The sequence below is a fragment of the Gekko japonicus genome, unplaced genomic scaffold (assembly GCF_001447785.1).
Source record: "Gekko japonicus isolate JY-2015 unplaced genomic scaffold, Gekko_japonicus_V1.1 scaffold968, whole genome shotgun sequence".
Taxonomy (NCBI): Eukaryota; Metazoa; Chordata; class Lepidosauria; order Squamata; family Gekkonidae; genus Gekko; species Gekko japonicus.
The window spans coordinates 218,487-242,257 of record NW_015174872.1 but is presented as its reverse complement, the minus strand read 5'-3'; the positions used below and the strand labels follow the sequence as shown (position 1 = coordinate 242,257).

The following is a 23,771-nucleotide window of genomic DNA, read 5'->3' as shown; positions in this document are numbered from 1 at the left end:
GCAGAAAGACCTGGGTCAACAAGAACAGAACCCTAAATTATGACCATCCGCCCTAATTCTGAGGGGAGAGTAGAATTTTAAAAATTGTCTAGCACAGTTTGCTGATGAGTGGAATTGTATATGTTCAGATGTTTGGGTTTTATCAGTTGTTACACAAGATTATTTTTTAGAGTTTCATTCTCTACCCCCTCTGAGCCTGGGCACATCAGCCTGTGATAATCAATATCCAGAGCTGAGAACACAATTGTCTGAACTCCTAACTAAAGGAGCAGTGGAAGAGGTTCCAAAGAGTTTAGAATCAGATCAGGGGTTTCATTCACGTTTCTTTGTTATTGACAAGAAAGGTGGAGGCCACAGGCCAATATTAGACCTTAGGTCATTAAATAAGCACTTGTCTGTTCAGAAATTTAGAATGGTCTCTTTGTCATCAGTATTGGAGTTACTCTCTGTTGGGATGTGGTTTGCAGTCCTAGACTTAAGGGATGCACATTCTCACATCTCGATTCACCACTCTCACAGGAAATTCTTATGTTTTTGCCAAGGGTCTCAAATGTATCAATACATAGCTTTACCATTTGGGTTAGCTACAGCCCCCAGGGTATTCATGAAGTGTATGGCTTTGGTAGTGGCATACCTTCACTGTACAGGATTTGCCCACCCAGGCCAGGCCAGGAATGGGAGGGAATCCTGTACTTTTCAGTACATTAAACAACAACCCAAGAGGTAGTCTATACCCTCTCTGGTGTTCAGAACAACTTGCCACCAGAACCTCTACAGTAGTTCCCCCCAACCTGAGATTAGAGGTTCAAACTCTCAGTTGGCATCTGGAACTTAACACATTAGCAATTCATTCCCAGAGATGCACACTTAATCTTACAAAGGTAGCTTATATGGTGAGCAGAAGGCCACAAGATTTAGGCTTGGAATGCAAGTTACATCATCAGAGACCCATTAGAAATAAGAATAATTTTTATTCAGTACAGACTATAGCAACAGACTAAGAGATTACAAAATAACAAAAGCTAGGGCTGTTTGCCTTAACTAAACACTAATGATTCATATTTACCATGTCAGAACATCCACAGTCCAGAATAGTCCAAGGGATTTTAAGGAGAAATCCCATCCTTGCACCCATGTGCTCCAGTTCACAAAGCAACTCTTTGTCTCTCACGAGGCAGCATTTCCAGGTGCAATAAAACAGACAATGACAAGAGGAGGAAGGGAAGAGAGCAAGAGCTAAGAGAGCTCATTCCCATCGGGATCAATCAATTAAACCCCAATCTAGTCATGATTAGCTGTGGCCATGCAGCCAATCATGAGTGGACAGGGGGGGTGCCCAATTGTTGGTTGTCATAGCTGCATGTGGGGATAGGCCAGAAGTTTGGGAACTCCTCCTGCAGTCAGGTGACCCAGCTTCCAATCACGAGTGGACAGGGGATGTGCCCAATTGTTGGTTATCATAGCTGCATGTGGGGATAGGCCAGAAGTTTGGGAACTTCTCCTGCAGTCAGGTGACCCAGCTTCTAGCTTCTCCATCGCCTACATGACTTGTTGAATGTGAGGCAGAGCCAGGAGCCATCAGGTCTGCCTCTTCCACTTAGAGGTGTGAAAGAATGTGTGGTTATATGGCATGGTTATAAAGTTTATCTGGCCAAATGGTCAGGCCATTTGTCTTGCAAGAGGAAATAAGACACAGCATGTTATCAGAAAGACATCAAATAAGCACTTGTCTGTTAAGAAATTTAGAATGGTCTCCTTGTCATCAGTATTGGAATTACTCTCTGTCGGGATGTGGTTCAAACAGACAATTCTTCAACAGTGTTCTACATCAACAAACAGGGTCCCTCACTGTCTGTCGGGAGGCACGGGGTTTTTGGGAAATGGCCCTACAGATTCAGACTATACCTCAGGCTATCCATATAGCAGGAAGTCAGAATTCAGAGACCAACAGGTTGAGCAAGTGCTTCAATAGCATGTACGAGTGGTCAGTGCAAGAGAAATGCCTTTTACCAATATTCAAGATGTGGGGTTTCTCAAAGGTGGACCTGTTTGCTACTACTCAGTCAGTAGAGCCCCAGTGTTTTGTTCATGGGGTACAAGAGACAAGCACTCGATAAGCGATGCTTTATCACCAGCCCTGGAAAATATTTCCAAAGCTTTCTAGTAGACTAGGAGTGCATCTTCTCCCTCTGGTGCTTTCCCGCCAAAATGATCACATGACTAGGAGGAGGGGCAGTACTCCTTCAGTTCTCTCCATGCCAAAACCAGAGACCCCAGAGTCCAGAGAGTTCATAGCAGGGCAGGAGGGAGGGATGTGTGCCTGCACAGAAGAGGTTTTAGGAACAGAAGGGTGTTGGGTTAATGTAAAGGTCACCTCAGTGAAAAGGGCCCTTAAGAAAGGGATTGGAAGTTATTCTAACATTAAAACTCAGGATCATCCAATGAAATTGATCAGCAGTAAATTCAGTACAGTGTGTATTTGCAGTTAGGTACATGGGCTTCCATATTCTGGCTCTTTGTTGATCTCTTCCCCTGCAATTTGTGGAGATTTTCTTGGAGCTCTTCATAGTCATCCTTGGTTTTCACCATGCTGAATAATTTTGTGATCACCACTAGTTCAAGATTATTTATGGACAAATGAGATAGTACTGACCCAAATACTGATCCTTGTGAGGCCCTACTGCTTACTTCCCTCCATTGTGAAAACTGTTCATTTATTCCTACTCTTTGCTTCCTGTCATTTAACAATTTTAATCCATAAAAGAACCCATCCTCTTAACCCATGACTGCTAAGTTTACCCAGGAATCTTTGGTGAGGCATGTTATTAAAAGCCTTTTGAAAGTCCAAGTATATAATGTCTACTGGGTCACCATTGTCTGCATGCTTATTCCTTTTCTCAAAACAACAACAACAACAAAACCCCCCAAAAGGTTGGTGAGGTAAAACTTCCCTTTCCAGAAGCCGTGTTGATTTTCCCTCAGCAGGCTTTGGTCCTCTATGTGCCTAATGATTATATAAGAACATAAGAACATTAGAGAAGCCAATGTTGGATCAGGCCAATGGCCCATCTAGTCCAACACTTTGTCACACAGTGGCCAAAAATACCACATCTGTTATTACAGTTTAGTAGAAACCTGTGACAGACATTATGCTAACCGGACTGGAATTTCCTGGTTCCCCTCTGGACCCCTTTTTAAAAATCAGTGTAACATTTGCTACTCTCCAGGCTTCTGGTACAGTGGCTTAATTTGGTGATAAGTCAAATATGTCAGTAGATCAACAATCTCACATTTGAGTTCCTTAAGAACTCTTGGGTGTATGCCATCAGGAACTGGAGGCTCAATGGTTTTTAATTTCCCCAGTAGGTCTAGAACTTCATCTCTTGTCACCTCAATTTGACTCAGTTCTTCAGAATCCCTTCCTGAAAATAGTGGCTGTGGCATGGGTACATGCCCCACACTTTCCACAGTGAACACAAAAGTAAAAAATTCAGTGAGTTTCTCTGCTATCTCCCCATCATTCTTTAGCAATCCCTTTATTCCTTAATCATCAAAAGGCCCCACTGCTTCTCTGTTTGGTTTCCTGCTCTGGATATATTTAAAGGAATGTTTATTGTTTGTCTTGAAGCTTTTAGTAACCTGCTCCTCCAATTTTTGCATGGTTAATTATTAAATTTCTTTTTCCAGAGCCTGTGGTCCCTTCTGTTCAGTTCATTGGGGCAGACTTTCCACTTTTTAAAAGAAGCTTTTTTACCTTTAATAGCTTACTTGACTTATATTATTAATTATACAGGCATTCTTTTAGCTTTGGAAGCACCTTTCCTTTCCTGGAGAATGCATTCTACCTGGGCTTCAATTAGTGTGGTGTTAAATAGCTTCCAAGCACCCTCTAGGAATATGATTCTTGTGTTTCCCTTTCAGCTTCCTTTTAACTATTCCCCTCATTTTTGTAAATTTCCTTCTTTTGAAATCAAATGTTGCAGTTTTGGACTTCAGAAGTTACTCTCAATTGAGATGAATGCTGAACTTAATAGCATTGTGGTCACTGTTTCCAACTGGTGCAACAACCTCTACATGTCTTCACCAGGTCTTGGGCCCTACTCATAACCAAGTCCAAAGTTACGGCCCACTAATTGGCTCTGTGACCAGCTTCCACTGTGCAGTCATTTATGATATTCAGAAATCTCATTTTTTAAAAAAAGTTTAATTTATGGTTTTGTCATAATATAATACATTACATGTAAAAATCTATATATACATTTGAGTCTAATTTTCTCCTGTTTCCTTTATCCATTTATATACTCTAGCCCATCTACTGCTATGGATACAATCGTATTTCCCTTGTAGTATCAAATTTAGTTTATCTATTTGTATCAACTCTAAAAGCTTAACCCTTATCTCTTCTCTTGACGGGGTCTTTTCTACTTTCCAGTATTTGGCTAAGAGTATTCTTGCAGTAGTTAATACATATATCAATAAATACACATCTCTTTTTCAAATCTATCAGGAATTATGTTTAGCAGAGCCATTTCAGGTGTTAAAGTTATATTTCCATAATCTCAGATAGCATTTTTTGTATCTTGGACCAATATTTTTGAATAATACCACAACACCACCACATGTGAAAGGAAGTTCCCACATTACCACTACATTTCCAGCAAATATTAGGAACATTTTTGTGACATTCGGCTATTCAATCTGGCGTCCAATACCATCTGTGAAACATCTTAAGAATGTTTTCTTTATAATTTGTAGACCTCATGTATCTAACAGTTTTCCACATTTTCATCCATTTGTCTATGTCAATCTCATTTCTACAGCATGACTTGAGCACATGTTTACCTAGTCAATGTGAGGGTAGTTAAAGACTCCCAGTATCACAACTTCATCTCCTTTATTCACCTCTCTTATTCCTTTCTCCACCTCAAGATCAGCCTCAAGGGTTTGATCAAGTGAGCCATAGTATATCCCCACTTTCAAGTACCTTTTAAGGTGCAGTATTTCCATCCTTATGGCTCCTGTTGTAGAGTCCATTCCCCTAATGTATTCTTGCTCATTTGATTCTATGCCCTCTTTGATGTGCAACACAACACCTCCCCCAACTAGTCCTTCCCTGTCCTACCTAGAGTTTATACCCAGGGATTTAAAAAATATATATTTATCATTCGATTTCTAGGCCGCCCTCCCCGCAAGTGTATCCCATAGATTTTCCTTATTCCATTATGTTTCTGAAATACCCACTATATCTAAATTGTCATTTAGTACCAAGTACTCCAGTTCCTCTATCTTGGCTCAGAGACTTCTAGCATTGGCATACTGACACTTATAACACTTTCCCATCTCCAGCAACCTTGCCTCCCTCAGCCCCTTTGTCCCTACACATAGCCGTCCTCCTTCATTCTGATCTTATCCCCATGTTCTATTATGCTCCTATCAATAATTTCTTGAGTATTTACACTGATGCACTGATCCAAGATGGCGACCGCGGTGGAGCTTGGCGAGCATGCTCCCGCAAATTTGGGACTTTAAACACCTTTAAAACACCTTTAAACACCTTTAAATACCTTTTGAGCACCCTTGCGGCTTCGAGAACGAGAAATGAAATGATGCTGGATGCCATCTGTGGCCTCTGCCTTCATCTCTCCTGTCGAGCCTTCGGCTCTGCTTGCCTCCGGGTCGGTGTTTTGCTTCTGCTGCTCGCGGGAAGCCGCCTGGGGTGGAGACAGCAGGAGCGGCCTGGCTGTAGCGGCGGAACCGCGGCACGAGGTGGAGACGGCCGGGAGACTGCTGCGGGGGCCGGGGATGAACTGGCGACACTGAGAGCGCCGAGAGCATCGACAGCCCGGGGCACCGAACGGCATGGAGGCCGATGCGCAGGCCGGGGGCTGGTGTCTCGGGGGGCTGCGAGGAGTGAGGTGACGATGCTGGAGCTGACAGCAGGAGCCCCAGAGACGAACTGCGGAGCGGCGCGGGAGCGGGTTGCCGGGGGGGCCTTGGTGGAGGTCCTCCTCCCTCCTGTCGTCGAGAACGCCGAGAACAACGTGTGGCTGGTGAGACGGGAGGCAAGCCGTGGTGGACACTAGAGACTGCCGGAGATTGTTGTGCTTGTTGCCGGATTGGTGGGGTGCTGGGGCTTGTGAGTCCCGACTCCTCTCCATGTTGACTGCCCCGCCTCCTTTGCACGTCTTGCCTTCCCGGGCTTGCCTGCCCCCCTGCGCTTTTCCTCCGGTTGTCCCCCTCTTCTTTTGTCAACTGCGCCCCCCGCCTCTGCCCTCATCCTGGCCACCTTTGCCCCTCTCCCCTCTTGCCGCTGGTCTGGCTGCGGGGACTGACGTTGAGGGGTGTTGCAGAGGCCTGGCTGTGGAGGGAGATCTACAGGACCATAGCCGGTTTGCAGTCAGACGGGACGGCGACCCTGCCCTACGACGAAGACAGGAAGGAGTTTTGGAGCGGGAGTTGAACGCGGGATTTTTTTCCCTCCCCCTACTCCCTACCCTTCCTCCTCCCTTTGACATTGTGGGGTATTGATGCCAACGACTGGCAGGGAGAGGGGGCTGAATTGGAGAGTAGCTTCTATTCGCTGCCAATCTTAGCCGACGAGTGACAAAAAAAAAGTGTTGCCAAAAAGAGAGTATGGGTATATGAGTGGATGTATGCGTGACTGTAGGTAGCCTGCGAGCACCACTGGGCGAATGAGAGTGAGAGTATGAAGTTGTGGATTGTTTGGTAGTGTGTGTGGCACAGGCCGTTGTATTGCACTTTTTGGGGAGGCAGGAAGAGAGCTGTGAGACTAACTGCACAGACGGTTAGGTGCTTGTAGCGTAGACCGTCCTGTGGCAGCAATGCCCATACAGCAGATTCCGGTGCTCTTTGGGAGGGGGAAGTATTGCGGTGGGCCCAGGCCAAGGAGAAAAGGAAGGGAGCGGAGAACCGTAAGAGCTCGGTACCCTTCCAGCCTGAGGCCCATCCCGAGGGATGCTGGCAGTGGGGCTCGGAGTATGTACCCCCCTCCGACATTGGTGCTGTGCAATGCCAGGTCCATCAATAATAAGACCATGGTCCTTCGGGACTTTATTATAGAACAACAGGTGGACCTGGCTTGCATGACCGAGACCTGGGTGCGGGATGGGGAGACCATAGCTCTCTCCCAGCTTACCCCGCCCGGGTTCTCGGTCCTACACCAATCAAGGAATAGGGGGCGGGGGGGGGAGGAGTGGCGATATTTGTGTGAGAGGTTTGCTCCTTCAGGGTGCTGCCGGCTGCGGAGATCCCGGGCATAGAGTGTGTCGGCCTGGTGCTGGAAACTGAGGAGAGTTTGGCGATCTGGCTGGTGTACTGACCGCCTAACGCACCGGCCAGTAGTCTGCCGTCCCTACTGGAGGCCGTAGCAGGCTGGGCGTTGGAGCACCCTCGGCTTTTAGTCTTGGGTGACTTCAACGTCCATGCCGAGGACGCGGCCTCGAGTCGGGCTACGGACCTGGTGGCGTCCATGGCGTCGCTGGGACTCTCCCAATTAATATCGGGCCCCACGCATCAGGCCGGGCACACGCTCGATCTGGTCTTCGCGGCGGGGAGTATGGTGGATCCGATTACCACAATTGAGGTACCATGGTCGGACCACTATGCCCTGAAGGCTCGCATAGATGTCCCGCCCCGACCCTGTTTAGGCGGCGAGCAGATTTTAGCTCGCCCGCGGAGCCTGATGGACCCTATGCAGCTTCAGATGGCTCTGCGGGATCCGATGCCTCCTGGCGGTTCGTTAGATGAGCTCGTGGATGATTGGCATAGCCGATTGGCTGCGGCCATCAACGTGATCGCTCCTCTGCGCCCTCTGCGCCCTCGCTCTAGGCTGGCCCCCTGGTATACCCAGGGGTTGCGGCTTATGAAACAGGAGCTCAGACGGCTAGAGAGACGGTGGCGCCGAGCTCGCGACGAGGCGACAAGAGCATCTTTATGAAAGCCTATGAGATGGCAGTCAAGGCTGCGAAGAGAGACTCCTACGCAGCCAGGGTTGCGTCCGCTAGCTCACGCCCGGCCCAATTATTTAGGACAATTCGGTCACTGACAACACTGCCCCAGGGCAGACAAAATGGTAGGGAATTGGATATTGGCTGTGAGGCTTTTGCGAGCTATTTTGCGGATAAAGTCTTAGCGCTCCGCCGCGACCTCCCCGATACACTTGAGACAGTATGCGAACTTGAGGCCCCTTGCGCGGCTCCGCCGGGGTTGGAAGGGTTCAATCGGCTCAGCTTGGAGGAAGTTGATAGGGTGCTCACAGCTGCGTGCCCAACCACGTGCAGCCTGGACCTGTGCCCCTCCTGGCTCATTAAAGCGGGCCATGAGGGGTTTCGAGGTGCCTTGGGGGAGATAATCAACAAGTCCCTGTCAGAGGGGCGGTTCCCCGAGGCACTGAAGGAAGCGATGGTCCGCCCGCTCCTAAAAAATCTAACGCTAGACCCGGCCGAATTGGCCAGCTATCGACCGGTGTCCAATTTGCCCTTTTTGGGCAAGTTGATTGAGAGGGCGGTGGCAACGCAGCTGCAGGGTTTCCTAGATGATACTTCCACCCTTGACCCATTCCAGTCCGGCTTTCGACCTGGGCATGGAACGGAGACTGTACTGGTCGCCCTTACTGACGACCTCCGTAGACATCTGGACCGGGGCGGCGTGGCGGCACTGTTGTTACTCGATCTGTCGGCCGCATTTGACACGGTTGACCATCAGTTGCTTGCCCGTCGCCTTGCCGACGTGGGGATTCAGGGGCTCGCCCTTCAATGGCTTGTCTCTTTCCTCCAAGGTCGGGGACAGAGGGTGGAATTAGGGGAGCAGCGGTCCCGGAGGTACCCGCTCGAATGCGGTGTGCCCCAGGGGGCAGTGCTCTCCCCGATACTATTCAACATCTATATGCGCCCCCTTGCCCAGATTGTCCGGAGGTATGGGCTTGGGTGTCATCAATATGCGGATGACACCCAGTTCTATCTGATGTTGGGTGGCCAGTCGGACTCTGATCCAGAAGATCTGCATCGGGCGTTGCAGGCCGTATCTGGATGGCTCAGGCTGAGCCGGTTGAAGCTGAACCCGGCAAAGACGGAGGTCCTGTGTCTGGGCCGGAACGGGAAGGGATTGGGGCTCCTGCTCCCGGCCTTCGATGGGGCGCCGTTGGTGCCAGCTTCAGAGGTTAGGAGTTTGGGAGTGCTCCTGGACTCCACCTTATCGATGGAGGCCCAGGTAGCAGCCACTGCCAAAGCGGCCTTTTACCATCTTCGGCTGGTGCGGCAGTTGGTCCCCTTTCTCAGCCGCGAAGACCTAGCCACAGTGATCCACGCGACGGTCACCTCAAGGCTAGACTACTGCTACGCTCTCTATATGGGGCTGCCTTTGTCGCTGATTCGGAGGCTGCAGCTAGTGCAGAATGCGGCGGCCAGGCTGGTTGCTGGTGTCTCGAAATGGGATCACATCCAGCCTGTGCTCAAAGCGCTGCACTGGCTGCCTATAGCATACCGGATTCGCTTCAAAGTGCTGGTCGTCACCTTTAAAGCCCTACATGGCCAGGGTCCAGCATACCTGAGGGACCGCCTTGCCCCACATAGACCCCAAAGAGCACTTCGGTCGGGGTCGCTACATTGCCTTACGATCCCGGGCCCGAAGGAGGCCAGGCTTGCGGCCACTAGGGCCAGGTCCTTCTCGGTGGCGGCTCCTATCTGGTGGAACGAGCTCCCGGAAGAGATCAGACGGAGCTCTTCCGCCAGGCTTTCGAATAGGAGCCGCCGCCACTACCACTACCACCAACGAGGACCATTTCTACAGCACCGCCGGAGGTTAAGTGGCTAATAATATCAGGGGGCCACAGTAACCTCCCCTTGAATGGATAGGGTTGTGCAATACTGGAGAGAGGGTTGTCTAGTCACGCGGGATCCTTGGGTGTTCCCATGTATAAATTGTTTTAAATTGTGTTTTATTGTATTTTATTGCACTTTTGTGCCTTACGGTTGTAAGCCACCCTGAGCCCGCACGCGGGGAGGGCGGGGTATACATGAAATTAATTAAATAAATAAATAAAAATCATCTCTTTGGACTGGCTTACCCAAACCAGAGGCTTATCAGCTCCTGTTGGCTTTCCCTGTGGGATTTAGTTTAAAAGCTGTTCTGCCATCTTTTTTGATATTAAGCAGCAGCAGCCTGGTTCCCTTTTGGTTGAAGTGAAGCCCATCTCTTTTGCACAGGCTTGGCTTGTCCCAGAAAGTTCTCTGGACCCTAACAAATCAAAACCCTTCCTCCTGTCACCATTTTCTTATCCATGCATTGATACCCCTGATCTGTGCCTGTCTAGCTGGCCCCGTGCATTGAATGGGTAGCAATTCTGAGAATACTACCTATTATTCTACCATTTTATTTGTAATTCTTTTGCTGGCTTTTCTGTAAAAAATTGGTTCCCAAAGCTGTTCATAAGAATTAAAACTCAGTACAAATGACAACATTTAATTCAAAATGATCCTTGGAGAAGGAGTTTTCAGCTGAGTTGGATCCAACTATGATGCAAGGGTGCCTGGCTGCTTCTTGCCTTCTCTCTGATGGCCTTGGAAATTAAAAACTGAGAACTTTCAAACTAATTAAGGACAAGAGTTAAAGTTGGAATCGCTCTTTAGGGGTTTAAGCTATTTAATTCAGTCTACTTGAGTACTGTTAATATTGCATAATCTGTAAAGTAACTCTTAAATACGTTGCATTTCTGTATTTAGGTTAAATTTTTCACTGATCTGTTTTTCACTGATATATTTTTACTTGCTGTGAAGAAATGCATTTCTGGGTAGGGGTATAAACTGAGTAAAATCTTCACTGTCACACATCCAAAGCCTTTTATTGGCATATACATGAAAATACAGTAATCTAAATACAAAAGCATGCATAGTAAAATTAGAATTGCAGAGTAACATCATAATAAGAGTAGCATCATAATCTATATATCTAATAGCCAAGTCGCCCCCTGTTGTGCGGATACTTATTTCTGCACATCAGGGGCAACTGGAGGGGAGGGAGAGTTTTGTGCACACGTGGGGCGGTCCCCAGGTGTGCACAAAAATCAGAAACCCTGTAAAAATATTGGGGGGATGTTTAAATCCCCCCAAAACTGACAGAGCGTCCCCTGCGCATGCGCAGGGAACGCTCTGCAGCCGGCCTCCTGCCGCCGCAGAGGGGGAAAAAAAGAGAGCAGCGAGGGGCGAGAGGAAAGCTGCTCGGCCCTCGCTTCGGTGCTGGGAGGGGGGGAAGAGAGCAGCGAGGAGCCGGGGGGGAAGGCAATGGGGGGGAGATCAAGGGGGTGTGTGGAGGAGACGGGGGGGAGGACAGGGGGAACCGGCAGGATGGGGGGGTACTTACCTCCTCCTGCTGCTTCTTCCTCTGCCTCCCCCCCGCGAGTATCGCGGGTCCGCCCCTTGTCCTTATTCTATTTTCAAGAGTTTTTTTTCCTGTGCGGATATTTATTTCCACCAACAGGGGGCTCACTCTCCCCCAACAGCTTTTCCTACATAGTCAGTAGACTTCATGAGTTTGTAGAAAAATCCAAAAACTAAAAAAATCCCTTCAGGGATGGCTGAATCCCCCCAAAAAACTTTTGAAATGGCCTCTGCAGGGATCTGCTTCAGGCATCAATGGTGAGAGATTAGAATGTTGGGGGGGGGCTTCTAACTGGCTCTGTCAGTAAAAAGGTGGGGGAAGGGCCCTTTCCAGGCCTTTTTTGGCTTTTCAGGCAGGGAGGGAGGGAGGGAGCCTTGGGGCCAGGCCTCACAAGAGTTGCCAGTGCCAGGCTGGGGAATTTCTAGAGATTTTGTGGTGGATTCTAAGGAGGGCTGGTTTTGGGAAGGGAGAGGCCTCAGCTGGGTATAATGCCACAAAGTCCACCCTCCAAAGCAGACATTTGGAGGAAGTGATTTGTAGGCAGATGTAATTTAGGAATCTCCCACTTTACTAATATTAGGGCATTGATTAATTGCTATCTCCCTCTGCCCCAGGGGGAAGTACACTAATTACATCTTTGAAAGTCTCCAAATGGCTGGTGTGTCATATTGCAGATAAAAGGCTTGTTCTAAAGTGGGGGTGTCAAACATGTGGCCCGGGGGCTGGATCAGGCCTCCAGAGGACTTCTATCAGGCATGCAGTGCAACTGGCTGTCTTCTGCTTCTTCTTCCAGTTCTGCTGCTGCCGCATCATCATAGGTTTGTAGCTTACAGATACACACCTGAACAGCATACTCAAGATTGCAACAGCACAGACATTTTGATGCAATAATTCAGAGCAAGAGGTATCAGTTATCAGACAGTGTTAAATAAACAAAATATCGCAGGAGTGCTGATGTTTTAAGCATGTTTTTATTTTAAGTAAAAAAACACCTTTGTGTTTGTGTCCTTTATAAAGTTTATATCTCCGCTACCTGGCATTACATTTTATGACACACATGTCCCGGCCCAACAAAGTCTCATTTATGTCAGATCCGGACCTCGTAACAAATGAGTTCGACACCCCTCTTCTAAAGCATCTGTGCATATGACAATTGCACATGTAAACTGCAGCAGAGGCAATAATCAGGTGCTAACATCTCAACTATATGTAACCATGTGGGCTTGGTCCTCAGTGGAGTTTGTGAGGATTTCTGAGGAGAAGGAATGCTGTGAAGACAGCAGAGTAGCCTGCCAAAAGCAGATAAGTAGTCTCTAGAGAACTACAGTAGCAAGAGCAGTGGCAGCATCACAGAGAATCAGTCAAGGTGCAGGAATGAATGAGTGTGAGAGACTTTCATAAAGCCTTGAGAGAAAGAGAGAGAAGACTTTGCTACCTCTGTGTGGCCTACATTTGAGTTTTTCTGTGTATGCATCCCATTTTAATTATCCTTCACTCTTTGTTAAATAAACCCAGTTTGTATTTTGAGCTACCTGCCACAGAATACATATTCTGATAATAAATCCTTTGCTTAGCCAATAACTAGGCCTTCTATGTGCATGCATCTGACTAAGAGAACTGTGTTTCTTGAAAGCTTATGCTACAATAAAGTTTGTTAGTCTTAAAGGTGCTACTGGGTTTTTTACTATTTTTCTTCATATAGTAATTTTACCTGATGTATTTTACCCATCAGTTTCTTTTAAACATTTGAGCAGTTTTTTTGCATGTATTGTTTAAACCTATAATGGTAGAACCGAGCTTGTTCTTTATTTTCAGCATTTGGCGAGGACCAAATATAAACTGCACAGATAGTTCGGGGTATACTGCTTTACACCATGCAGCCTTGAATGGACACAAGTAAGTGCCACAAATTATTTTGTATCATGTTTATGCTGGTAGTAGCCTACATAAAGCTAAGCCATAGTAATATTTTTTGTATGGGAACCAACACTGTAATAAAATGTCTTGCTGCTTCCTGGGCTGTTGCAGAAACCATCTCTATTTTCATATGTATTTTCATACATTTTCATATATTTTATTTTGCTGGACCAGAGATGTATATAGTTACATGTCTAGGAGAAGTATGTAATGTGCAGTGGAATTGATAAGGAAGAATATATTTCATGGTGGCTTTGTACACGTATTAAGCGTACTAAATATGGAACATCTTGTTAGCATGGTGGTCCTCTCCCCACATATGCAAATACAGTCCTGTTCTTTAAGTTGTGTTGGTTGGGAACAGTAACAAAACAGTAACAAAAGTGATCAGTATTGCCATGTTATGCTTATGCTTTGGAGTTTAAATTGTGAACAGAAGTACAAGCACTGCAAAGGCGTCCATTTATACTACTGAGAAATTCAAGCAGTTTTAAGCTGGTGAAATGCTTTGATTTTATGAAGCAGTATGGATTAATTTTGCATTGTTGTGAGAAGCAGGAGTACAGGCCTGCCCAGTGGACAGCACATTTCTTTTCTGGGCTTCTAACAATAAAGTTTAATCATGTGAAATGATGTACTGCTGTCCCTAGCTTGTCCCCATAGTTCAGTGGGCTATCCTATAGCTACTATGGCTGTACTTCAGGAAGAAGAACCCTGGAAATTAATGAGAATTGACCACTGATATAATCCACAAATTCTTCTGTTTTGCCTTTTATGAAGTTCCACATATACAGGCCAGTCTCACAATCTTCCAGAGGTCTCTGAATATGAGGCATGCTCCTGCTGCTCTCCACTAATGGTTTCCATCTTTCTTCATGCTTCCTCATTTTTATCTCTTTGCCATGACAATGAAGAGTTTGCCACATTTCAGGTTTGCAGGTGGCACAGAAATGGCTGTTTAAAAATGTCTTAAGTGTGATGGTCAGACTGCTCAGTTTGATGGCCACATAATTTGTGTATCTTATTTAGGAGAGGAACATAATGCATAAGGTAATTTCTCAAAACAATTGGTAATTGAAATCAAGGGGCCATTTTTCTGAGAGGGCAAGTTCAATACAAAATGAATATAAAGATTGTTTTGTATTAAGACTAATATGGCAGTCAAGCCCTTTCTTCAAATGCATAAAGTAACTATGACATAAAGGAAAGGGTAAAAAGATGCATAGGAGAAGCCACCCATTTAATTTAAATTTAAGAGGAGTTCTATTGAACATTGACAAATTAGTATGGTAAAGAATAAAAGAGATGAGTTCCTGAACTTACGTTTAAGTTAATTTCCTCTAATCAAAGAATTTGAGCACATTTCAGGTTATAAGGTAAATATGTATAAAATCAGATGTATGAACTTATGGACCTGTTGACACCCAGCTGTATCTGTTATTAGATGGCCACCCAGATGTCACCCTGCAGAATTTGGCTATGGGTTTGGAGGCCGTGGTGGGGTGGTTAAAAAAGAGCAGGCTGATACTGAAGCGATGGCGAACCTAAACAGCATGATAAAAAGTAGAGACATCACTCTGCCAACAAAAGTCTGCATGGTCAAAGCAATGGTGTTCCCAGTAGTCATGTATGGACTACTGTATGGACTATAAGGAAGGCCGAGCACCGAAGAATAGATTCTTTTGAACTATGGTGCTGGAGAAGACTCTTGAGAGTCCCTTGGACTGCAAGAAGATCAAATTAGTCAATCCTAAAAGAAATCAACCCTGACTGTTCCCTGGAAGGGCAGATACTGAAGCTGAAGCTCAAATACTTTGGCCACCAAATGAGAAGGGAGCACTCACTGAGAAGACCCTGATGCTGGGACCTTATACAATTCTGCAAGGGCTGTAAGCTGGAGATGTTCTGGCAGGCTTTTGGCTGAGGGCAGCAACGGTTTTCAAACTGGCTGGCACCCCCCCTTAATCTCCAAACTTACTTGTTCCTCTTCCTCCCTGCCTGCGAGGAGGTCAGCAGTCCAGAATAGGAAATAATGATAAACTTGCCACCTGATTTTTAGGTTTGTTTTATTAATTTTATGTGTCCATTCTTTTTTTTATAACTTTGATATATTTTATATGTTGTACATCACTTAGAGCCCTGCAATAGCAGGGATTGAGTGATTCATAAATCCAATTCATCTTCATCGTGGTCCCTGTGCAGTCCCACACTTGGGTTTTGGCCTGCCCACAAACCCAATCTCGGAGATCTGGAAGAGCTAGTCTCAGACAATTTTTGGCGGGCTTTTCTCCTCCGCTCTGGGGAGCAGACTGCTACTGCGCATGCCTGGAGCTGAGGAGAAACCCCGCCCCCACTCAGTTTCTTCTTTTCCGCTGCCACGTTCAGACCTCGTTGCGCTTCACTCCTCTGGTTTGCCTCAGCTGCCTCATTTCTTTTACCTATTGTCTTTACCGTTGTTTTCGTCTTCTTTGTCTAAAAAAAAAAAGATATCTTAGTTTGTTGTTGTCTGTGAAGATTCTCTGTCTTCTCCCCCCCCCATCCTGGCGGACTCGAAGAAGAAAACCACCTTTTAAAAAAGGTGCCGGGGCTGTGGAGCAAAATTACCATTGACGGACGGCCACTCTCTCTGCCTGTTTTGCCTAGGAGAAGGCCATCTTGTGCTCACTGCAGTAACTTTAGTACTCAAGCCCATAAAAATCATGCTGCTCGCCTCAGGAGTAATCTCTTGGAGGCCTCCCTCCGCCCGCAAATGTCGCAGCCCTCAATGACTCGTGCCTCACCGCCTCCCTCACAACCGAAGGGAGATTTGGCTCAGTCGGGTGCTACCCCTGGGCAGAAGCATAAGTCCAACAAAAAGGGAAAGTCATCCCAAAAATCGACTATCTTGGCTGTCTCTGATAAAGTCAAATGTAAGTCTGAGAAGGAGGCAAAGAGATCGTCGGAATCATCCTCTGACCCTCCGAGATCGAAAAAGTCCAAACAGTCTTCCTCAGCTGACATCTCCACACCAACGGTTGCTTCGGCACCGATGGCGGTACTGGCAGGGCAGTCGGATTCGTCAGGTCTACAATCCGAAGAGGCTCGGCTTCAACTGCTCAGTGCCCAGCCGGCCGACGTGCATCATACTCAGGTCATGATGATCCCTTCCCGTTCGCCATTGGCTTATAGCCAACCGCCTTCTGATCTCCTCGACTCCGAGGAGCCTCAGGATCGAACCTTTCGAGATCATGAGGACTGGTTCTCGTCGGTTGTACTGACTGCCTCACCTCAACGTTCTCGAAGTCGTTCACATGGGCCTTGCTATTACTCTGGGTCTCCCTCCCACTATCGGCCAACACCCTACCACCAACACTAATACGCCTCAGATTCGAGATCTCAGTCACCTCATACATACGAAAGGCGCTACTACACCTCCAGACAACATTCTCGCTCACGATCTTGATCCCCAATGACATATCACTACTCAGAGAGTCGGGGAAGTCACTGGGACCTGGATGACAAGATACGGGCCTTCTTATGACACAACGCTCATCTCACACTACCAAACCGCCCCCATCAGCGACCTTAGGGGCCCCTTCTCCCTTGGACTCGGCTCCTATGCAACCTCTGGAAATCCTATCTACATGCCAGATGACCTCTCCAAACACCTCGCGTCCCCATCGGGTTCGTCCAACCACAACTCCGAGCACTTGGATTCGGATTGTGAAGACCCCGTACCGACCCCTCTGGATCTGGATTTTGGGAGAGTCAGGTTCCCTCTCGCCATTAGATGGTCCTAAATCATACCTGCAACTTCTAGCTTGTCTGTGCCAAGCACTACAGGTCCAATTGACAAATGAAACCCCTAGAGTTACGGATCTTGTCCACAAGCTAGTACAGGCTGACCTCCCTTCCGGAGCCTTATTGCCCATGCTTCCAGTTCACTTAGAAACTTTGAAAGAGGCTTGGGATACTCCTGCTACCATTCCTCGAGCTCCTAGGCGTTTTGACTCCCTGTATAAGATTCAACCGTGTGATGCCAAGTTTCTTATCTTGCATCCACCACCGAACTCTCTTATTGTACACTCAGTGTCTAAGGCCAAACAACCCAAACACCCGGCACCGCCTGATCAGGAAGGCAGAAAAATTGACACCCTAGCTAGAAAATTTACTCCCTTACCATGACCGTGTCCGAACTTACATGGCATGGCCAAATCCAGTTGGGAGGCTATAGATGCTGTTCCAGTCCCAACTGAATGAGTGATAAATTCACATCTTGGGGCTAGAGCTGCTGTCAGTTCCCAGGGGCCATGCCAACCCCACAAAGACAACCAGGGGCATAGCTATGTCACAAGAGCAACTGTGAGTACACTGCTCCTACAAGCACAACTATGGGTATACCACCACCCTAGCAGTATAGTGCACAAAACTGTGCAAGCAACATGGGCCCAAACCTCACAAGCAGTCTGGGGCCCAAAGCCCCAAACTGCAGTGGAGAAGTGAAACTCTGGAGCAAAGTCTCCATGACCATTTCACCAACAGAAACATTTTACCACTTTAACACTTATACTCCAAAATCATGCACAACCTCCACTATCCTTGTGTAGTAATTACTCACATCTTGCCACAGTCATAAAACCTTTTTCTAAACTCTCTAAAAATAAAAGTTATAGGCCGTCCCACCCCACCTCCTTTGCAGCCTGGACTCCTTTATCAGAAGAACACTGCCTAACAAAATTTGCTGCTTTAATTTACTCAGCCCTAAAAATATGACTTTGATAAACCTGCCCCAGTGTTTCCATATGTGTAGTGTGTTTATGTGCACGTAAAGCATATTTCTCTTTTTTGTCCACCACCCCAAGTTAAATCCAGCCTCTCACATTGCCAGTGACTTGAACAGGAAAACTTTATTGCCACAGGTTAGCTAGGGCACAAGACAGGAAAAATAAATATCATGCATGTTGGTTTACAGATCTAAGGAAAAGGAAAACCATAACACTAAGCTAAACTTAATAATACAGAAGATTAACCTCCAACATCTCTCCCTGGATGTCCATGGAGCAAATGTAAATCCTGACCTCCACCTGCTCCATGCAGGGGAATCCAGCTCCTAGCCTGTGAATGGTGTTAATTGGATCTCCCAATAGCATGTCCCACACATCTCAGTATCCAGATCATGTTTTCTAACATCTATCCTCCTTGCACTTCCTGGTAGGTAGAGTAAATGGTTATCTCTCCCTGACCTCTTGATGCTTTTTATGGCTTTCTTCCCCGGGAACACAAATGGATGCCAGGATCCCAGGGATCTCTGATGAGCTTCAAAGCACCTTACACTACCGAGTCATAACAACGACCAGTTCTATATTTCAAGAGCAAAATGTGCGCAGCACCAAATGATGCTACTGTTCACACAAAAGCTGATGCAGATGGGGGTGTTGGCACAGCAGCTATAGCTGGCAAAGTCAGAGCACCAACACCAAAGGGGAAGATCAGATCACAAATACAGCAACAGCATCTATGCTAGCTGGACCTTTCCAATAAGCCATTGATCTTCGATGTGGTCTCTGTGCTTCACACCCATGGGGATCTAGTGCACACGTGCTGGATCGATCGGTGCTGTAGCAAGCTCTTTTAACAGATTTCCGCGCCCAGTCCCTCGGGCATGAACAGGAACCCCACCATGCATGCCCAAAGGGATGGGCGCGGACATCCCGCCAGTTCCTTTCTTACCGCTGGTCAGATCGGTTCGCTGTTAGTTTTCGCCTCACAGCTCTTAGGAATTTTTTCCTTACTCTATTTTTCTCTTTTAGTAGTTTGTTCTTCAAAAAAAGCTTTTAAAAACCCTTTTATTTACTCTTGAGGGGGAGTCTACCGATTACCTCAGGCCTTCGGGCTACCCCCCCCAACATTCCCTCTTCTTTGCATCTTTTATGGAGAAAAAGTGGGGGGTTTTCAACAGGTGCAAGGGTTGCGGCAGCAAACTTGCTCCTTCTGACCGTCATACCCTCTGCATTTTTTGCCTCGGAGAGTCTCACCAGCCAGAGTCCTGTCGTCACTGTGCTCGTTTCTCCAATCAAACACGAAAGAACCGAGCTGCGCGCCTTAAAGTAGCGCTGCTTGAATTGGCCCTTACTCCTGCATCAGCGCTGGAGGACAGACCATCTACATCGACAGCTCCAGCATCGAGGCCTGCCTCAGATGTCGACCGCCCAACACCGAAGCTCCCAACATCAAAGGCACAATCGTCTGCCTCCATGCCAGTCAAAAAGAAGGCTAAGGCAAGTAAAGATCACAAGTCCGTGAAGAAGGGTACCTCCAAGTCCCTTAAGGTGGCGAAGAAGAGGAAGGAAGTGGTGTCTGCACTGGGAGATGCCCCTAAAGTGCCTCCCACTCCAACGGCAGTATTGGTATCGGAGGCCCAACTCCCTCGGTCGATACCGACCATCCAGCTCCTGGATTCCCCCATCCAACAAATGGAGTGTCCTTACTCCGATATCGAAATGGTAGAGCTCCTAAGTCATCAAATGGATGCAGAGCCTTCTCCGTCTCTGTCTCCTTTCCCGTCATCAACATCGACGGTATCGGATGCTCCAGACATCAATCCACGTCGGCACCGATATACTACATGCGACATGCAGCATCACCCTCCACGTCTGCACAGTCAATCTGTCGATATCGACAACCGAGACTACAGGGACAGTTCTCACAGATAGGCTACTGCTTTGTCTCCCAGACGTCCATGGTCCAGAAGTCGATCCCCCAGTCTTCCTGCCCCCTCCACCAATACCTTGGGATCAACGACAGTTGAGGTACCTGTACAGGGCTTATCCACCATCCATGCCCTGGTTGACTCCGGCGGGCTATTCTGATTGGGATCGCTATTCGTCCCACTCTGTTCATAGGTCGAGGTAGCCCCACAAATCAAGACCTTGGGCATCTCTGTCACGTCCTCCTCCAGACAATCATCATACTCTGGAACCAAGTCATCCTCTCAACCCTCCGGTCACTCCAAACCCTGTCATCCCTGCCATCCCAACTAAACCCATAACGTCAACAGGACACATCGGTCCAAATGCCACAAGACTCCTCTGACTTCATAGAAGAGGACTCAGATACGGAGGCATCTGAGGCTAATACCTCTCCTGATCATAAATCCCCCAACCAGGATGTCGCTGATGACATACCCGTATCCCCATCTGACAACCTTATGTCATACACAGATTTGGTCAAAAGAATGGCCCACTCTTTAGGCCTCTCTGTTGTCCAGCAACATCCGCAGGCAACAGATGTGGTTTATGATATAGTTCAGCTTGATACCTCTTCCACCTTGGCATTGCCTATGTCTTCAGTTCTTCTGCAAGCGGCAAAGACACCATGGCTAAAACCTTCGTCTGCCCCTGTGTCCACGAGACGACTGGACCACATGTACAGGGTTCAAGAGGCAGATGCCGAATTCCTTTTCTTGCACCCTCAGCCTAATTCGATGGTGATAACATCTTCCTCCAAATCCAAGAGGACTCATTCCGCACCTTCTGACAAGGAAGGTAAGAAATTAGATGCCTTTGGCAGGCGTTTCTACTCCACGGGAGCGTTAGGAGTCAAGGCCACTAATTACCTGGCCTGTATGAACCGATATCAATATACTCTCTGGGAACGGTTCTCAGAACTTCTCAGCCACCTCCCAGATGACAAACTTCAGCCAGCCAGAGTCATACAAAAAGAAGGCATGGTGTTGGCAAAACAACTAAGCATGTCCTCGAGGCATCTTCCAGAACTATGGCCTCTGCAATAGCTCTCAGGAGACATTCCTGGCTCCGCAACACTAATCTGCCAATAGATACCAGATCTTATGTGGAAGACCTTCCCTTCGATGGCCTGGGGCTTTTCAATGCCACTACGGATTCTACTCTACAGGAGTTAGATAAAAACATAAAGGTGTCTCGAGCTCTAGGAGTCTCATCCTCTGCAAGACAACCATACCGTCCACGCACCTGGTCGAGGTCCTGGCAGAGGCGTACCCCAACTCATCAGTCTCCAGAGACACGATGGAGACTAAGAATGTCTTTGGGAGGCCAAAAGCCCGCCTTCCAGAAACCAAAATTTGGTTCTGGACAACAATCTTCCCGCACCAAACAGTCAAAACCCTCCAAACAGGGTTTTTGACTTCCCTGTCACCGAGTCAGCTCAAACCCATCTGTCACCCTTTCTTCAAAATTGGAATCACATCACCTCGGACGAGTGGGTACTGTCCATGTTGTCCCGAGGCTACAAAATTCAGTTTCACCAGAACCCCAATACCCCCGTCATCGTCTCCATGCCCCCTTCCCCACCTCTCCTCGAGGAGGTGTCCGTCCTTCTGCAAAAGGGAGCCATCGAACATGTACCACCACACCTCCAAGGGACGGGATTTTATTCCCGATACTTCACAGTCTCGAAGGGAGATGGAGGCGTTCGACCCATATTAGAACTAAGGGAACTGAATCATTTTGTGACCTACCACCGCTTCCGCATGGTGTCCCTACAACAGATCATGCCATTGCTTCACACACACGTCTGGATGGCCACCCTTGCACCGCCAATACCTACGCTTTGCGATTGGTCAACAGCACTATCAGCACTTCCATTTGGCCTGTCCAGCGCCCCAAGGATCTTCACAAAGACTATGATTGTGGTTGCAGCTTTCCTCCATCTCCGGGGTATCTCCATATACCCGTATATAGACGATTGGCTTCTGGTAGCGCCTTCCAGGAACGCCCTGGTCCCCAATGTCACAGAGACTCTAGCACTATTGGAGAATCTGGGCCTGCGAGTCAATCGACAAAAGTCTCAATTGTGTCCGGTCCAGCGAATACAGTATATTGGCGCAATACTGGATTCAAAGACATGCATGGCTTACCTGCCCCACGACAGGGCAGCAGATATCATTTCCTTAGCCACCGTCATCTGTACCCAACCCTCCGTCACTGCCTTCCAAATTCAGAGACTACTGGGCCTGATGGCTGCAACTACGTCGGTTCTCGTCTTTGCCAGACTCAAAATGCGCCCTTTACAGCTCTGGTTTATCCGCAACTACGACATGTCGAAAAACGCACCCACTGTCGTCCTATCCCCTCTTCCCAGCATACAGGACTCATTACTTTGGTGGACTGTCCCTTCGAATATTCTCCAGGGAGCGCCCTTCCACCCTCCATCACCCGAAGTCACCATAACGACGGATGCTTCCCTGACAGGATGGGGTGCACACTCCATGGGCCTTTCTGTTGGCGACAAATGGGATGCGCAGATGAGGAAGCAACACATAAACTATCTAGAACTGCTGGCAATACAACACGCTATCACCAGCTTCCTACCTTTAATCAAGGGAAAATGTGTCACGGTCCTCATGGACAACACCACAGTGCTCTCTTATGTCAACAGACAGGGAAGCACTGTTTCCCTACGCCTCTGCAACCTTGCCATCCAATTGTGGGAGCTTTGCATCTCCAACAACATTTTCCTCATGGTCACTCACATTCTCGGACACATGAATGTGCAGGCAGACCATCTAAGTCGAGCAGGACTCAGCCTTCACGAGTGGGGGATGAACCCAACATACCTCCTCCCACTCTTCCACATGTGGGGAGCTCCCCAAGTCAATGTCTTTGCAAGCAGAAACAACAAAAAGTGTCCTGCAGTCGAGGTGGCAGGGACCCACAATCTCTGGGAGATGGTCTCCTTTACCCTTGGTCCACAGAACTTCTTTACCTGTTCCCCCCCTTACCTCTGCTTCTGAGAGTGGTCCACAAAATACTCAAGGACTCCGCAGACTGCATTTTAATAACCCCATGGTGGCTGAGACAACCTTGGTTTTTGACAGTCCTCGAGTTATCACAGGGGATATACCATCAATTCCCTCCGGCTCAGGACCTCCTCCTCCTCTCCGACTCCCCTCTCTGATATCACAACATACCACAATTGAAACTGACAGCATGGAGAATAACATCACCGGCTTCTCCACCCGCGTAACGAACGTCCTGTTGAATTCCAGGAAACCTACTACGCGGAGGTCGTACAATTATAAATGGCGAAGGTTCTGTTCTTCTCTAGGTGATGACGCCCCTCGAGCTGCCTCAGTGGGGCTCGAACGAGTTTTCCAATTCCTCCTCTCCCTAGCTGACTCGGGACTTTCCCATTAATCGTTGAGAGTTTATTTGGCCACTCTTTCGGCCTACCATGTTCTAGTTGACGGATGTACTTTGTTTTCCCATCCGATTTCAAAACATTTTTAAAAGGTTTATTGCATCTCTACCCTCCTGTCAAGACTCCAGTCACACCCTCGGACCTTCTTCTAGTTCTCCACCAGCTCACAAGGAAGCCCTTTGAGCTGCTCGCAACATGCGACCTTAAACTTCTAGCATGGAAAACGACCTTTTTAATTGCTTTCACCTCGGCTAGACAAGTGGGAGAAATATTGGCTTTCCGGCACGATACACCTTACCTGT

At 47.6% G+C, this 23,771-nt stretch overlaps 1 protein-coding gene across 1 annotated transcript in view; it reads left to right on the top strand.

The window, feature by feature from the left end:
• The window catches only part of LOC107121815 (ankyrin repeat and sterile alpha motif domain-containing protein 1B-like), a gene marked incomplete at its 3' end in the record, with an annotated part of 257,150 nt that overhangs the window by 30,288 nt on the left and 203,091 nt on the right, over positions 1-23,771 (top strand). The window contains exon 2 of the mRNA XM_015424811.1: positions 13,210-13,290. Coding sequence (XP_015280297.1) covers positions 13,210-13,290 — 81 coding nt within the window. The remainder of the gene's footprint in view (positions 1-13,209; positions 13,291-23,771) is intronic.